The sequence below is a fragment of the Callorhinus ursinus genome, unplaced genomic scaffold (assembly GCF_003265705.2).
Source record: "Callorhinus ursinus isolate GAN/ISIS: 27379988/994484 unplaced genomic scaffold, GSC_fseal_2.0 scaffold50, whole genome shotgun sequence".
NCBI lineage: Eukaryota > Metazoa > Chordata > Mammalia > Carnivora > Otariidae > Callorhinus > Callorhinus ursinus.
The window spans coordinates 1,123,797-1,139,361 of record NW_027397112.1 but is presented as its reverse complement, the minus strand read 5'-3'; the positions used below and the strand labels follow the sequence as shown (position 1 = coordinate 1,139,361).

At 48.0% G+C, this 15,565-nt stretch overlaps 1 protein-coding gene across 7 annotated transcripts in view; it reads right to left on the bottom strand.

Annotated features, from left to right (window-relative positions):
• Window positions 1–15,291, bottom strand: part of SLC39A11 (solute carrier family 39 member 11) — a 439,134-nt gene extending 423,843 nt beyond the window's left edge. For 6 of the 7 annotated variants that reach the window (XM_073883184.1, XM_073883183.1, XM_025889875.2 and 3 more), the window contains exons 1-3: window positions 15,191–15,291; window positions 11,725–11,843; window positions 6,879–6,917 (exon numbers count right to left, since the gene is read on the bottom strand). In XM_073883184.1, the coding sequence (XP_073739285.1) occupies window positions 6,879–6,917; window positions 11,725–11,832 (147 nt within the window). In that variant the 5' untranslated portion in view covers window positions 11,833–11,843; window positions 15,191–15,291. Of the gene's footprint in view, window positions 1–6,878; window positions 6,918–11,724; window positions 11,844–12,807; window positions 12,901–15,190 lie in introns of those variants that run through there. The other variant, XM_073883181.1, reaches the window with a different exon arrangement.
• Between the last annotated feature and the right edge of the window lie 274 nt (window positions 15,292–15,565).

Here is a 15,565-nt window from a genome sequence, read left to right as displayed (position 1 = left end):
TCCTCCTCACTTCTTGGCTGAGAACCAACCTCAAAGGGTGGTCTTCGTCCTAAAACAGACTAGCATCACCTCCCCGGTCATTGCATTTCAGTGCAAAACAAGACAACCCACAGAGAACAGGATCAAGGAGGCCCTGGGGCTCCTCAGTTCCCCAAAGCTTGAAAAAGCAAACTTAAAAGAGGAGCTCCACTCTGGACAACTGCCTTGATGCCTCCCAGGTGGTCTGTCCAATCAACATGATGCTGGGACAGGGTCTGCTCTAGGTGCAAGCATGGTCAACATCCCCAGGGGGTCAACCTGGGGCCCTCCATTCTTCTCAGCCCCATAAAGAGGAAAATCATGGCTCAGAGAAACAGAGAGCAATGCTCCTGGTAGGAGCCCCATCAGGGCCTGTCTGCATGCTCCTCTCACGCTGTCCTGTGTTACATTGGCTGTGGCCCAGCCCGTTTCAGTGTCGCCCAAAAGACCTCACACTGAAAAATCTCCATTAGGACATATCATGCCTCTCTATCTCTCAGGTAGGAAGACGGAGAAAAGGTATCAAGCAGTTACTACACACAGTCCAGGATCTGTGGGGCCAGGAGCGTGAAAGCTAGGATTTCTGAAGACCTCATTCAATGGCTGCTCCCCACACCCGGCTCTTCTCTCTCTACTATTTACTCTACAATAAACCTTTCCAGTGGATTACCTGAAACCTCCTCCCTGAATCCCTCATGCTACAAATTGAGTCCATTCTGCGCATCCATTTCTCCACAGAAATGGAAAACAGCTGGTCACCTGCATCCCTCCAGACTCCAAGGCCATTACTGGAGAGCGTCATTAACTTCCAACAGGGAGCCAGTTATTTGGAGAAAATATTATTCACCATGCACTGCACAAAAACAGACTCAGCCAAAATCTCCTTAAGAAAATCATGTCTTTCATAAGAACCCGGCTCCCTATGGGATTAAATAATAGATATGAAATTGCCTCTTCGTGCCTACAAGTAAGCTGCTTGATTGGTAGGCTGTCTCTCTCTTCTGCAGGTTCCCGGTTCTATTTATTCCACACAAGTGCTTCTTCCTCGAGAGAAAATGTACATTGATTCAGAGATTTCTAGTTAACACAACTGTCACCAAAAAGAGAAATCAGAACCAGGGCAAAGAAAATTAAAATGGTGACCCTGGATGTTTTGGCCTCTTCAAATTCATCTAAACGTTTATCTTTCAGGACAATGACTTCTTTCTCACTCAGATAAAAAGATATTCAATTGCATGTTTAAATTTGCCACTGAATAGGTTGAGTAGATGAACCAAAACTAACCACAACGCTTCACAGTCGCCGTACAAGCAAAGGACACACGCTAACAAGTGCTGGAAACTGCCCCTTTAACGGTGCAGAACCAAGAAGCCCTTCATGAACCCAATGTCAGTTCTCAGCAGTCAACTGAGGTTCAGGAAGACCAAGGAGCTTGCCCAAGGTCACACAGCTAAATGCCAGCAGCCCCTGACTTCTCGTCTGAGTTCAGTCCCAGCTCTGCCCCTATCTAGCAATTTTTGATTCTGGGTAAGTCATTTACTCTCTCTGGATTTGTTTCCTGCCTGTAAATAGAGGCAACTGGACCAGACCTCAGCCAGGAGGCACTGTGGTTCAAGAGGGGAAGCCCTAGAGTCAGACTGTGTGTTCAAATCCTGACTCGGCTCATCTTGGGATCCAGAATGATTTATTTACACTCACTATGCGTAATTCCTCCTCTGTAAAGTGGTAAATAACAGTACCTGCTGTATACCTCATAGAGCCATTACAAAAATTCAATTAGATGGTCTACGTGAAGTGCTCAGCAGAGTACCTTGTAAAAAATAAAGGCTTGATAAATATTAGCTATTAGCTATTATAACCATCTAAAATCTTTTCCTGCTTTAATGTTGTAATATTCTAGGTTTCATTTTCTGCTTTTTTTTTTTTAATGGTAACATTTCTCCCCATGAAGTTCACACCTCAGGCAAAAATCAAGGGCAGACATGGGTACTGAGAAGAACTAGATAATGATTATTAAAGACTTAAAGAGTGATTTAAGGAGTCAGGAGGAAAAGAAAAAAAGGCAAATAGATTCTAAGAGGAGTCATTTAAGGAGAAGTGATTAATGCTTCCAAGGCCCTGCTAATGAGAAAAAACCACCTGTGAAATATCCCGCTAAGCACATTTAAAATGCCATGTCCTTAGTCTTAGGAATCTCCTTTCTCAGTGCACAATTATATATCGTAGAGATGTGTTACTGCAGCATTATGCCAGATACGTATTTCAGAAAAGAAAATGCTAAGAAGAAGAAGAAGGAGGAGAAGAAGCCGCGCGCACACATAAATGTATACACAGCTGCCCATGAAAACATGTTACATCTGTGCTGGGTACAGTGGGACCCCAGTCAACTGGCTGATGGCTAGTTTTCCCTTTTCATTTTTTCTTTTAAGATTTTATTTATTTAACTGAGACAGAGAGCACATGCACAAGTTGGGGGACAGGGGCAGAGGGAGAGGGAGAAGCAGACCCCCAGCTTAGCAGGGAGCCCGATGTGGGGCTCGATCCCAGGACCCTGAGATCATGACCTGAGCCGAAGGCAGATGCTTCACCAACTGAGCCACCCAGGTGCCCCGCTAGTTTTCCCTTTTCAAGATATTTATTCAAAGCGTCTCAGAGCTGTGAAGAATAAATACAAAAGCTGTGTTGAAGGATCCCAAGCAGGATGGCATGTTTATCCGGATACTTTGTATGTGCATGATAAAAGTTCTCTAAGGATCTGCTCAGGGCTAACAGTGGTGACCCCTGGGAAGCAAGGGGAGAGGCAGGATGATTTTCTCCTCCTTCTCCTTCTTCTTTTAACTTTAAATACATCTGTCTTTTTTTTTTTTTTAAAGATTTTATTTATTTATTTGAGAGAGAGAGAGAGAGCAGAAGCAGGGGGAGCGGCAGGCAGGGGAGAGGGAGAAGCAGGCTCCCCACTGAGCGGGGAGCCTGATGTGGGGCTCGACCCCAGGACCCTGGGATCATGACCTGAGCCAAAGGCAGACACTTAACGACTGAGCCACCCAGGCGCCCCTAACTACATCTGTCTTTTTACACATTCCACTCTGTGACTAGAGAGAACACATCAAAATGCTCTAGAGCTGGATTTCTTGGCATGGCACCACCAACACGTCAGTCTGGAAAATTCTTTGTGGTGGGGGCCATCCTGGGCACCGGAAGGTGTTTAGGTGCGCATCCCTGGCCCTTAGCCACTAGGTATCAGTTTTGACAACCAAACATGCCAAATGTCCCCCGGGGGGTAAAAGCATCCCTCAGTTGAGAACTACTGTCCTAGCCAGCACAATGGCCATATTCACTATAAATTATTCCATGATTACTACAAGCAGTTATTATAGCTCAGGCCCCCGGGGCTCTACTGCCTTTTCCCTAGTTTGGGGAAGCATTTATGAGAACTCACTACTAGTCACCAAGGCCACTGAAATTTCCTGCATTTGAGCCTCAACTGTCTCCCACATCATGTTTTTACTTTTCTCCATGTATCTGCTGATCTTCCAGGGGTTCCTCTTATGGAACTACCTCAAGGTCAGTTTCAGAAAAGAAAATGCTAAGAAGAAGAAGGAGAAGCAGCAGCACACACACACAGATAATTTTTAGAATTTTTTTTAACCAACTACATTAAAAATCAGAAGTAAAAGTATTTTGTTTTAGAGCCTCATACTTAAATGACCACAATACACTGACCTGATGATTTCATCTTAAATGTTCATGTTTCATGCTCCCAAATTCATTCTGACATGCCCTGAAGACTACTGTCCTCTGCTTTTGCTTGTTTGTTTCCTTTCTTGTTTCACGTCGGTTTTTGGTTTTTGCTATGTAAATCTTACAGTGGCTTTTGCCCTAAAAGAACAAACTAGAGGGACACCTGCGTGGGTCAGTCATTAAGCATCTGCCTTCAGCTCAGGTCATGATCCTGGGGTCCTGGGATCAAGTCCTGCATCAGGCTCCCTGCTCAGTGGGGAGTCTGCTTCTCCCTCTGCCTGCTGCTCCCCCTGCTTGTGTTCTCGCTCTCTCTCTCTCTCGCTGTATCTCAAATAAATAAATAAAATCTTAAAAAAACAATAAAAAAAGAACAAACTAGAACAGGAGACACAAATGCCTAGTCAAAAGCAGAAAAATAGCACAGAACAGAGCTCTTCAAACTCTGTGTCTATGTAACCCCTATAAGAATTTTTAAAGACTAGGTACCCCCTCACTTCTTTTAAAATTGACATTTAAAATATTTTCATCTTGAGTTTAAAGAGTTGCAAAAGATGTAATTCCTGGCCTATAGTGATTTCTTTAAATAAAACTGTTTCATCGGTCAGTTAAATGTATCCGCTGGGATCTAAATGGCAGAGGGATTTGATTCCCACCATTACCCACTGAAAAATATATATAAACTACACTGTATGTTCACATGTTACGTACTCTTCTGTTCACAGGCTATATTCTAAACACACAAATAAGCACAAGCAAGCCCTTCTTCAGAAGTCCAAAAACTTACACCATTCCTTTTTCTCCTAGACTTATGTTTTAATTCCATTTCCCCAAGGAATTTCTCCCAAAGCAACTTATATTTTATGCTAGAAAGCCTATTATTGATTTCTTTACCCTACTTCTTTGCAATATAATTTAATTTTTAGGAAAATCCATGTAAGCCTAGGGCTCTAACTGTTTAAGTAACAATTTCCTGGATTGAGTTACCATTACAAGTATAAATGGCAGAGAATAGATCTCTAACCACAAAAATATAATACAGTTTTATAATTATTAAGCATTAAAAAGTAAAATATTCTTGGAAATGCATATTTCCATGGATGTGCCCTTTTCCTTGTTTTTTCAATTCATTCATATATCCATGGACAAATATTAAGTGGTCATCGCTAGAATCAGAGAGAGCTGGGAATCAATTTTATTTCTATTTTTCTTTTCTTTCTTCTTTTTCTTTTTTAAATGTAAGCAAAAAGATGTGTTCACATAAAGAAGAGGATGGGAAAAAAATAGATACTTTGTTACAATACTGTCTTTTTGTTCTCTGAATTTTATCCAAATTACAGGCCCCAAATCCCAGAGTGGTCCATCATGGAAAACTACTTTTAAGGTTCTCTCTGCTAACAACTGGATTAGATCCACAGTCAAAGGACCAGACAGCATCTGCACCCCTGGAGGATTTGTGCCCAGTGATCAGTGATGAGAGTCCTCACTTTCTCCACATCAGCACAACATCCCAAGGGTCCCCCTTACACGTGGAGATTTTGCCACCCAGAGACAAGGTAATAAGGGAAGAGTGTGTCTTTCTTTTGGAAAGCGGAGGAGGGCAAATGTGTAAGGGAATGCGGGCAAGGGGAACCGACTGCCAGAGCATCCTCAGGCAGAGCGGTTTTAAGAAAGAGAGCCTGCAGATGCTGAGGCCCTGGAAATGAATTTTGTGAACACTATACGTTCCCCTGTGCACCACCCGGAAGACCTCTGTGCTCCGGAAGGTCCACGGGCCCCAGTCTGATGGCTGCTGACTTAGGTGACCTCTGGAAGACCCCAGATCATACGACTGTACAAACAGGATAAAGGAACCACATCCTGATTAACCAAAAGAGAAGACCACATGTTACTAACTTCCAGTGGGACGGACACACTCGGAACACGCGGCATCACCAGGGCACATTCATGCCTGGAAAACAGGCTCTGAAGTCACCAAACCCCAGGGTCTAATGCCCAGCTCACAGGAGATGGGGGTGGGGGGAGCTGGGGAACAAGGGAGACAGCTCCCCCCAGGAAGCCATTTAGCCAAATAGCCGAATTCACAACATGGAATACTCTATGGGTATAAATGACCCAGTTTCTCCAACGAATTACTGCAGTGGAAATAAAAAAAAAAAAAAAAAACAGAGAGATTGTTCAAGAATAAAAGACCCCGAAAAGATACAACAAAAAATTCAATGTGAAAATCTTGTTCGGATACCGATTCTAACAAAACAATTTTCAATGACCCCTTTGGAAAAAAAATGGTGGGAATCATTATGAACGTGGACTGGGTGTTAGGTTACAATAAGGAATTGCTAATTTGGGTAAGTGTGATAAGAGGATTATGTTGTTAAAAAAAAAGTAAAGTCATTCAGTTAGAGATGTGGATTGAATTTACAGGTGAAAATTACATGATGTCTTGGATTTGCTTTTACGAAATATTCCAACCTCTCAAGAAGGCTGGGGGAAGGGGCGCCTGGGTGGCTCAGTCATTAAGCATCTGCCTTTGGCTCCGGTCATGATCACAGGGTCCTGGGATCAAGCCTGGCATGGGGCTCCCCGCTGAGCGGGAAGCCTGCTTCTCCCTCTCCCACTCCCCCTGCTTGTGTTCCCTCTCTCGCTGTGTCTCTCTGTCAAATAAATGAAATCTTTAAAAAAAAAAAAAAAGAAGGTTGGGGGAAGTCGGAAGAAATGCTATTAGCAAATCAGTAATGCTTGAAGCTGAATGATGGCTACAGGGGATTCTGTCCATTTTTTTTTTTACATGTTTGGAGATGTCAATAACAAAAGGATTTTTCAGGGGAAGGTGAAAGAAAGAATATTTAATTAGCACCAAGGAGAACCTGAGGCCCTTCCTAAATACGATCTTATTTCACAAGTCCCGAGACAGGTGCCCAACAAGCAAGCCTCCCTTCTGGTCTCAGAGGCGGGGGCATTCAATAAGCTGGCCAATAAGTAGGGGCAGAGATAAGAAGGGACCTGGAGACCACAGAGATGCATCTAGGTTGCATGGAGAGAGCCTAGAAATACCCCCTTGGCAGAGAAATGTCAGAATAAACACATCTCTGTTTACATCGCTCCTACCACACGTTACTTACCCCTGCAGCAAAGCCAAGACTTCCATCCAAGATCCGCCTCTGAAAATATAAACAAGATGTTTCAGATTCTAAGGGATGTTTCTGGAGATAAAAGGAAACCATAAGATCTCAGAGAGCTACATGAATAAAGACTGGCCCGGGCCTGAGTATGCCAACCTGTCTGTAGACCTGGATCGGAGCCTTTATAACATGGGCCAAGAACCAAGGGGAAAAAAATTGTTTGAAACTTCCATCCATCCCACAGCCTGTCATGTTTTTTCAGGGATGCCTGGCTTCCACTGGCCCATATGTTGCCTTCGACCTGGCTCTCCTGTGAATTATAACTATAAACCTTTAGTTAAGTAGCTGGCCTAAAAGATGGAAATTGACAAGTGTTCATGGGAACTAGGGGGGCCAACCAAAACTCTCCCACGCTGCAGCTGGGGGTACAAAATGGCACAGTCACATTGGAAAAATGAACTGGCAGCATCCACTAGCAGTGAACATAGGTGTCCCCTATGACTCAGCAGTGCCACTCCTGAGCAGTGAAATCATCATCTAACAGCAATGCATACTTGGATTCACCAAACACAGGCACAAAAAAGCTCTCAGCAGCAGTACTTGGAAGAGCCAAAACTAGACGCTACCCAAATGCCCACCAACAGTAGAATGGAGACATCAATTAGGAGGTATTCATACAACAGAATGCCACATGGCAATGAGAGCACACACGATATATATATGAATGAAGCCCATAATCAGGCAGGGGCAAGGGTAAACTGGAAAATAAACAGCGTGGAATCAGCCAGACACAGAAGAGCACATACTATATGATTACTCCATTTATGTAATGTAGAAACACACAGAAAACTAATCTCTGCTGTCAGAGACCAGGAGAGGGACTGCCCTTGCAGTGGAGGTCGGGGGGTGGGCGGTGGGGAGAGGGACTGGAAAGGAGCCTGAAAGGCTGCTGGGGGGCTGGTACTGTCCTCGTTCTTGAGCTGAGTACTAGTTTCATAGGAAGCCATGAAAAATCAAGCTGTAAAATATGCACTTTTCTATACGCATTTTGTATTTCAATTTAAAAACATTCGCTTAACTTCATAGTCTACGTTAGGGGTATCATCGATAGCCACATGGACATGTTACAGACATGCTGGGTTGCTGATGGCCCCAACCCTTGAGACTCCCAGTGATGCTGGGCAGCTAGGACCACTGGCTCAGCCCTCTCCCTCCTCTGAGTGGCTGCAGGGTAGATGGAAGGGATTGACTCCAGGCAGCCGCACAAATGACATTCTTCTCTAGGCATGCCATGACAGATGCAAAGTTGGCCTAACCAAATAATTTAATCAAACCAAATAGATCTAATAAAGAAGTCAGGTAACATTATTCTACCAGCATTCATCTGGATCTTGAAAGGAGAAAAATTGTACTTTTCTAAATGTCACTAAAGCCTTGATTCCACTGTTAGACATTTATTTCAAGGAATTAATCAGATAGGTGCTCAAAGGTTTATGTCCATCATAAAGGTATTTCTAAAAAAAGATCGAGAAAAAAGGACATAACCTAATTGTCCAACAGTTGAGGAATGGCTAAACTATAGTGCAACCTTAGGACAGAATATGACACAGCCAGTTAAGTAACCCAAGTGATCGAAATAATCAAAGTCATCAAAAAGCCATTTAGGGATGTAGGAGGAAAGCTTGTGTATCAAGTGAGGAAAACTGGTTATAAAACATTACATACAATTTGGTCCCTATCATGTAAAGAAACAGATAGGCATAAATTTGTGTATACTCAAATATAACTGAACAAATCGGTTCAGGTTTTTTTTTCTGAGACGTGGGATCAGACACTTTTTTTATTGTTTATTGTTTATAGTAGCAGTGTCCACAATAGCCAAACTATGGAAAGAGCCCAGATGTCCATTGACAGATGAATAAATAAAGAAGATGTGGGGTGCGAGGTGTGTGTGCGTGTGTGTGTGTGTGTGTGTGTGTAAGTATAGTTATATACACTATGGGATACTACTCATCCATCAAAAAGAATGAAATCTTGTCATTTGCAACAACGTGGACGGAACTAGAGCGTATTATGCTAAGCGAAGTAAGTCAGAGAAAGACAAATACCGTATGATTTCACTCATATGTGGAATTTAAGAAACAAAACATGAACATAGGGGAAGGGACAGAAAAATAAAATAAGATGAAAATTGAGAGGGAGGCAAACCTAAAGACTCTTAACTATAGGGAACGAACTGAGGGCTGCTGGAGGGGAGTTCAGGGGGGGATGGGGTAACTGGGGGATGGACATTAAGGAGGGCACATGATGGAATGAGCCCGGGGAGTTCTACGCCATTGAGGAACACTAAATTCTACCCCAGAAACTAATTAAAAGTAAATAAATAAAAATAAATTTAAAAAGAAACTTATTATTTCTTTAACCTTTTCCATTCTTTACAAGCTTCCTACAATTAAAATATATTGTAAAGCAAGAAAACAAATTTTGAGTGAAGCCACTTCGGAGAGTAGCAGTGGAGAGCAGAGTCCGTGTGTCTACCACCCCAAGGGATCCTCGCTGCAGCGCCCCCCTTAGCCGAATGAAAACGGAGGTCTGCTCAGGGTGCCGGAGCACATCTCTGGGGCTCCTGTCTTGGGCCACCTTTCTCCCAACAGCAAGCCCCTTCCCGCTCCTCACGCCCACTTCCCGTGCAGAAAGGGTTAACGTAGCCCCCCCACCCCCACCTCCAGCCTGCTCCCTTTGCAAGGTCCTGCTTGCAAGGCTGGTCCTTGGCTGGCTCCTGGGGACTTGGGACTTGAACCGCTCCCTCCATTTGCCCGTAAGGGTGGGTCAGTGTGCCTACACTGTTTTCCGAACAAGGTGACGGGTAGGCGACACCTGCTTTCTTCCCTCAAGTCTCAAATTTCAGCAGCCTAGAGCGCCTTCGTGACCAGCCCCAGGTAGAACAGTCAGAGGCTGAGGCTCTCAAGGGTGCCCTGGGTGGACACATCGCACACGTGTTACTGTATCTTTGTTTCTGGGGGAAGGAGAACTCAAGAGTGTGGCCCTCACAGGAGGGAGGGAGCACCAGAAGCCTGTGCCCAGACTTCCCCAGACCCCGCCTGTCTCTTTCTCCTGCTGATCCTTCCAACGTTAAATCTTAGCCGTGAGTACAACTATAAGCCGAGTGGCATGGATCCTTCTAGTGAATCACCAAACGTGGTGCTGGTCTTGGGGAATATGCCTTGCACGCAGAAGTTTTCAGCAATTTCTCCTGCTGATCTTGGTGGTTACACTAACAAGAGACAAATTAGGGGCTCTGAGGCTCCAAAGGGGCTGGGGGCACCCCTGTGAAGAAGGGAAGGCACCTCTTCCCTCCCGAAGAGGCCCCACAGCACTGGCCAGGGCCACATGGGGCTCTGGGGTCCCACCCACCGCGGTGCTGCCTTTTCCCAAGCCCTCCACAGGGCAGCCCAGCCCAGTGCGGCTCAGGCCTCGCCTCATTGCAAAATAACTGGGGAAGATAAAACCATGGGCCTCTCTGCCCAAGAAGGGCACAAAGATGGCACGGCTGGGCTGTCATGAAGGAGGAAGAGGGTTAGGTGACCTGGAGGCCCTCTCCTCTGCCTCCTCGGTGTTTCTCATTCAGGGACCGGCTCCCAAAAGTTTTCACTACCTATCAACAGCAAGCAGGGATCCAGGCTGTGTGTCTTGAGTTCTGTGTTTCTGATAGGCTCCAAACCTCCCACGGAGGGGTGGGGGAACGTTGGATCTTATGCGACATCAAATACCTGTCTTACTGGTCTCCAACACAAGAGCATCTGGCTTGCCAACTTCCTAGACTGTGTTTTCATTTCCAGATCCAGCTCACAGCATGTTTAAGTGGATCTTAAATCCCCTACTCGCTTATCACCGCTCCAATTTCTAAGGCTGCCTGCTGAACTGAACGCTGCAGGGACTTTGTATTCCTCAAGACACAGATGGAGCCGTCGCTCTAGGCCTATGGCCGGAGGGGGTCAAGGGCTGGAGAAAGGAAAGGAATCTCAGGCAGGTGAAGGCGGGTGGGGGTTGCGGAGGAGTGGGCTGGGGTATGTGGCGTGTATTGTGGGGGATGAGTGGGGAGTGCAGGGACCGTGCGATACGTGTGTGGGCCACGTGAGGGTATATGGGATGCACGGGGTGGGGGACGTATGGACGGTTGGGGTGTGCACGTGGACGGGTGGCGTGCAGGAGTACGTGTGGGGTATGTAGGCGTGTGCAGGCTACGGGGGAGGGAGAATGTGGGGGGACAGGATATGGGGCACATGGGGGTGAGGCACGCAGGCACAAGGGTGAGTGAGGGTGCTGGGGGGACGGGCGGAGGATGTGCAGGGGTGGGGCGTGGGAAGGGAGTCAGCAGGGGCATGGGGAGATGAGTCTGTGTATATTCATCCCAAAGGGGATCGGGGAGGGAATGAAAAGATGGGATAAATGAGAACAGATACCCTTCCTCCCCGCCCCCCACCCCCAGGGTCTGCCGTCACGCCAGCCAGGCCAGCTACACAACCAAACTGAGCACCTGCACCAGGCCTGAAGGAGACTAGCCAGAAGCTAGAAACCACACAGGGGCTAAAGGAGCCTTAATAACTTAATAACCCTTCCTACTCCCTTCACACCGGGAGGGGAGTAGCTGCAGACACCTGCCCTCCTGGCCTGGTAAGGAGAGCAGGAGAAGAAAACAGGACAGAGAACAAACATCCCCTACAACCTGGTGGTGCGGCCAGTGGCACGAAAGGAGTCTGCAACCCGGCCAAAGTTGTGGTTTTCCAGCTTGCTAAAAGTCCCCCACCCCGCCCCCAAACCTCAGAACCGAAGCAAAGCAACTCACCTGTCCACTAGAGAATACGAACACGAGAGCTGCCCCAGCTGCCGTCAGCCCCCATGTGAAGAAAGTCCCCAGCAGCGCCTGGAACACAGAGCTGTGGCCTTGGAGCATGCTGGATACGGCTGTGTGCAGAAGAGCAGGAGAGGGTCAGCCACCCACAGTCCCTCTCAGTGACGCCCACACGCGCTAAGGTGTCCTAACACCCTCCACGTGGGCTGCCCTGTAATCTGGGTCAGTGCGATGCACCTTTCGACCACGCCATCCCTCCACGGCGTCAGGCCGAGCCTCTTCATCCAGGCCCACCACGTGTCAGAAATCACCCAACCCTGAAAGGACAGACCTGGGGCTACCTAGGGAGATGCCAGGGGGACCCACAGAAGAGGTTAGGACATTGGGACAGAGTTCCAAAGAGAAGAAGCTCACAGAATGTGGATTATTGAGCCAAGAGGAAGAGAGCACAGGAGGGTCTGATTACAGCCTTCCAGCACATTCTGCCTACTCTTATCTGCCCTTGTCCAGCATTTGTTCTCTCTCCTCCGAATACAGGTGACTAACTCAGACTCTCCCTTGAACCTCTCCCTCCTAAGTCGTGACCAAACCTTCAATGGCTCCCCATGGAGGCTCCTGTGGCAGCCCCCCTGTGACTTGCCAAGGGCATGCGCCACCAACTGCCGTCCAACTAGCCCACCGACTCTTCAACCACTACCCCCTGTGTGGGCCCTGTACTCCGGCTCAGCCGAGTCCCTGATAGCACCCTCAAGGAGTCCCAGATGGTCCCGGCTCCAAGTCACTCTTCATCCAGTTCCCTCCCAGAATGCCTTCGTCCTTCCTTCTCTGCCGCCAGCCGACCCAGGGCACATTCTGCTGCCCACCTGACGCCAGCGTGGACTCCATGCTTTCCAGAGCCCCCTCCACTCCCATCCCAGTGCCCATCTGCGGTGCCTTCTTTGTGCGGGCTTGCCTCCTTCATCTTTGATATCGTTAGCTGAAGAACAGGGACGGTGCCTTCTCACACTTGGCACCCCTGTAAAATCAGGCTTCCTGGCATCTGAAAAATACCTGTTGTATCGAAAAGGGCCAGCTTACCTTGATAGGACACTCAGCAAGGACAAAGAGACGGAGCTCTAAGTGGCATTTCCCTGTCAACCGAGCACGCCACTGCTGAAATGGAACTTCTACCACTGCCCACCAAGGAAAGAAAGAGAAGTACCATTTCCTCTTGGTTTTGCTCAGAGAACCTCCTCTGGGCTTTAGCACATTTGAAATTTCTAGCTCTGAAATGATAGGGAATCAGACTCTTGCTGTGGAAAGTTACAGGGCAGAGAAACCCATTTGCTGAAAAGCCCTGTGTACACAAACATCAGGGCTCAGAGCCTCATCTCAAAGGGCTCATTCAGCTGCCCACTGGTCTTCCAGCACCCACAGAGCTGGACATGACCCCAGTGGGCTCAGACCTGCCAGGTCCCAGCGCTCTGTGAGCAACCAGCAACCCTGGGCTTGCAGCTCAAGAGCTAGAGACGCTGACTCTGTTAACCCTATAAGAAAACTGTGGCAGAGGGTGGACGGGGCCCTTATGCCAAGGGGCTCGGCAGCAGGGCTAGGATTCCAGCGTGGTACGGCTGTGAGTCTCTGCAAACCCAGGTGAGGCAAGCTGAGCCCAGGCTCAGCTCCGAAGCCAGGACGCCTCCAGGAGAAACAGCATCTTATGGATTTGGACTGTGTCTGAATAAAACTCAGGACGGTGACTGTACCAAATAAAGAAAAAATACTGTATTTTTTAAAAACCCACCTATCTACATACTTCATCTTGTTAAGTGTCACCCTAAAATGAGTGGTTCGTGTTTGTTGGTAAACCAAGACATCTGGATCATGACACCACCCTTCTATTTCTAGCTGCTTGTGGATAAAATCTGAAACAGCATTTACAAAGAAAGGCCTATGGCTATCATCCTCTTAGTACTTATCATCCAAGACAGGTCAAAAAAGAAAAACAACCTTTTTTTTTTTTTTTCAGTATTGAATGTGCCTTTCAACAGCTAAGAAAACAGAAAAGAGGAAGCCATTTCCATTTGCCAACAGGCCAAAGTCAACGTGGGGTTTATGGGCCAGCCAACAAGAGAGCTCTGGGTGTTCCTGGGGGCTAGTGGGAGGGAAAGCACTATCCTAGCCTGTCTCCATTTACCTGAGCGCCCGAGACATAAGGAAAAGGGACAGCGAGGCCAGGCACGTTCTTTCCATCCCCAGAGTCACAGTATTTACCAATGATAATGCCAGCCCAGTGCCCCCCGGAGAAGTTTCTTCCATTTGCTATTTTAAATCCTCACTCCTGGAAGGGTGATCTGAGCTGGTCCCACCTTGGGAAATGCAGGCTCTCAGGCTGAATCAGAATCTGCATTTTTTTCAAGTTCCGTGAGGGATTCTCACACGTGTTGCAGCGCAAAGCACTTGTCTACAACAGAGACCCAGAGCTTTGAAAGTGAGTTCTCCTGCCCTACAAGGGAAGGACTGGTCAGGCTGACGCAGAATCTCAAGAGAAGGAAACGTTTTCTCCAAGAGGTCGACCACTAGCACCTCCTGGAAGACAGGAGCGCCAGTCCCAGCCCCTCAAAATCAGCTTCCACGATGGGGCTCAGACTTCCTTGTGAGCCGGATGTTAACACATAAACCTTGATTAATTTGCAAGAGGAAGGATTATTCCCTGCCCTCCCCAACTTTAAAGATACCAACACCACCCAACCTGTGTCCACATTCTGCTAAGGCCGCAGAAGAGGGGACCCTGACAGAGGATTTCTTGCTTTTCTCTCCCTCGCAAACCTGTTGCCCTGCTTCCAAGAAACTCAAGATGTTGGTGATGTTGCAGAGGTGGGAACAGCACCTAATAAAACTGCACACATACACAGCCCGGCTCCACCAGAAGAATCCAGCAACAGGACTCGGGTTTGGGCGGATGGAACTGTAAGAAAAGTTCTCTAATACCTCGCTGCTCAAAGTGCGGTCCGGACCGCGGACCCAGGGAGGGATTAGCAATGCACAAGCTCAGGCCTGCTGCACGGTCGCCAGATTTCCAGTCAAGTTCGAGAGGCCATGCTGACCCCCAGAATGAGCGGGAGGGGATGCAGAGAGGCTGGAATTGTAGCCACCTCTGCTCCCGGGGCTCCGGGGGGGGGGGGGGCGCCCACATGCCATCGGGGACGCACTGAACGGAGGATTTGGTGAGCCCCTGTCAAAGGAAGGCAGGTCAACACCCTCCACCTGACCCTGGCCAGAGGCAGAGGGGGCTCCGGGCGGCCTTGCCCTCCGCGGCCACCTGCCAAGCCACCCGGCTTCTCCTCCAACCCCCTCCTCTACCCCAGGGGGCGCCCCCTTCCAAACTCCATTTCGCCCTTCCAAGTCCCACGCTCTCCTGCTGGCCCCAGACCCCGGGCCTCCAGCCCAACCAAGGCGCTGAAGGGAGAAAAAGCTGACTCACTACGGTGCCCTCTCAAGCCCCCACTCCACTTCCATCAGCCCCGCTGCCGCTGGCTCAGCCGGCTCCACTCCCGAAGTCACTTCCTGCTTCCCTCCCGGCACACGTGTCCCTCCAGCCACCAGGCCCCTCCCCCTGGCTGCGACTGGCAGATCCCGCCCTGAAGAATAAATTCTCTGGTTCACAGCCTTCTGCAGGCTCGGAAACAGATGGGGCGGGTAGAACAGAGCCCGGAGGCCAAGCGGAGAACATTCTGCATGTCTAAGACACCACAGTCTCCTATGAAGCCACAGAAATCCCGGAAAGAGCACCTTGTAACGTCCCTGACATCATTTATGTCACTACCCTTAGCAGCTGAGTCCAAGGCCCTGAGTGAGC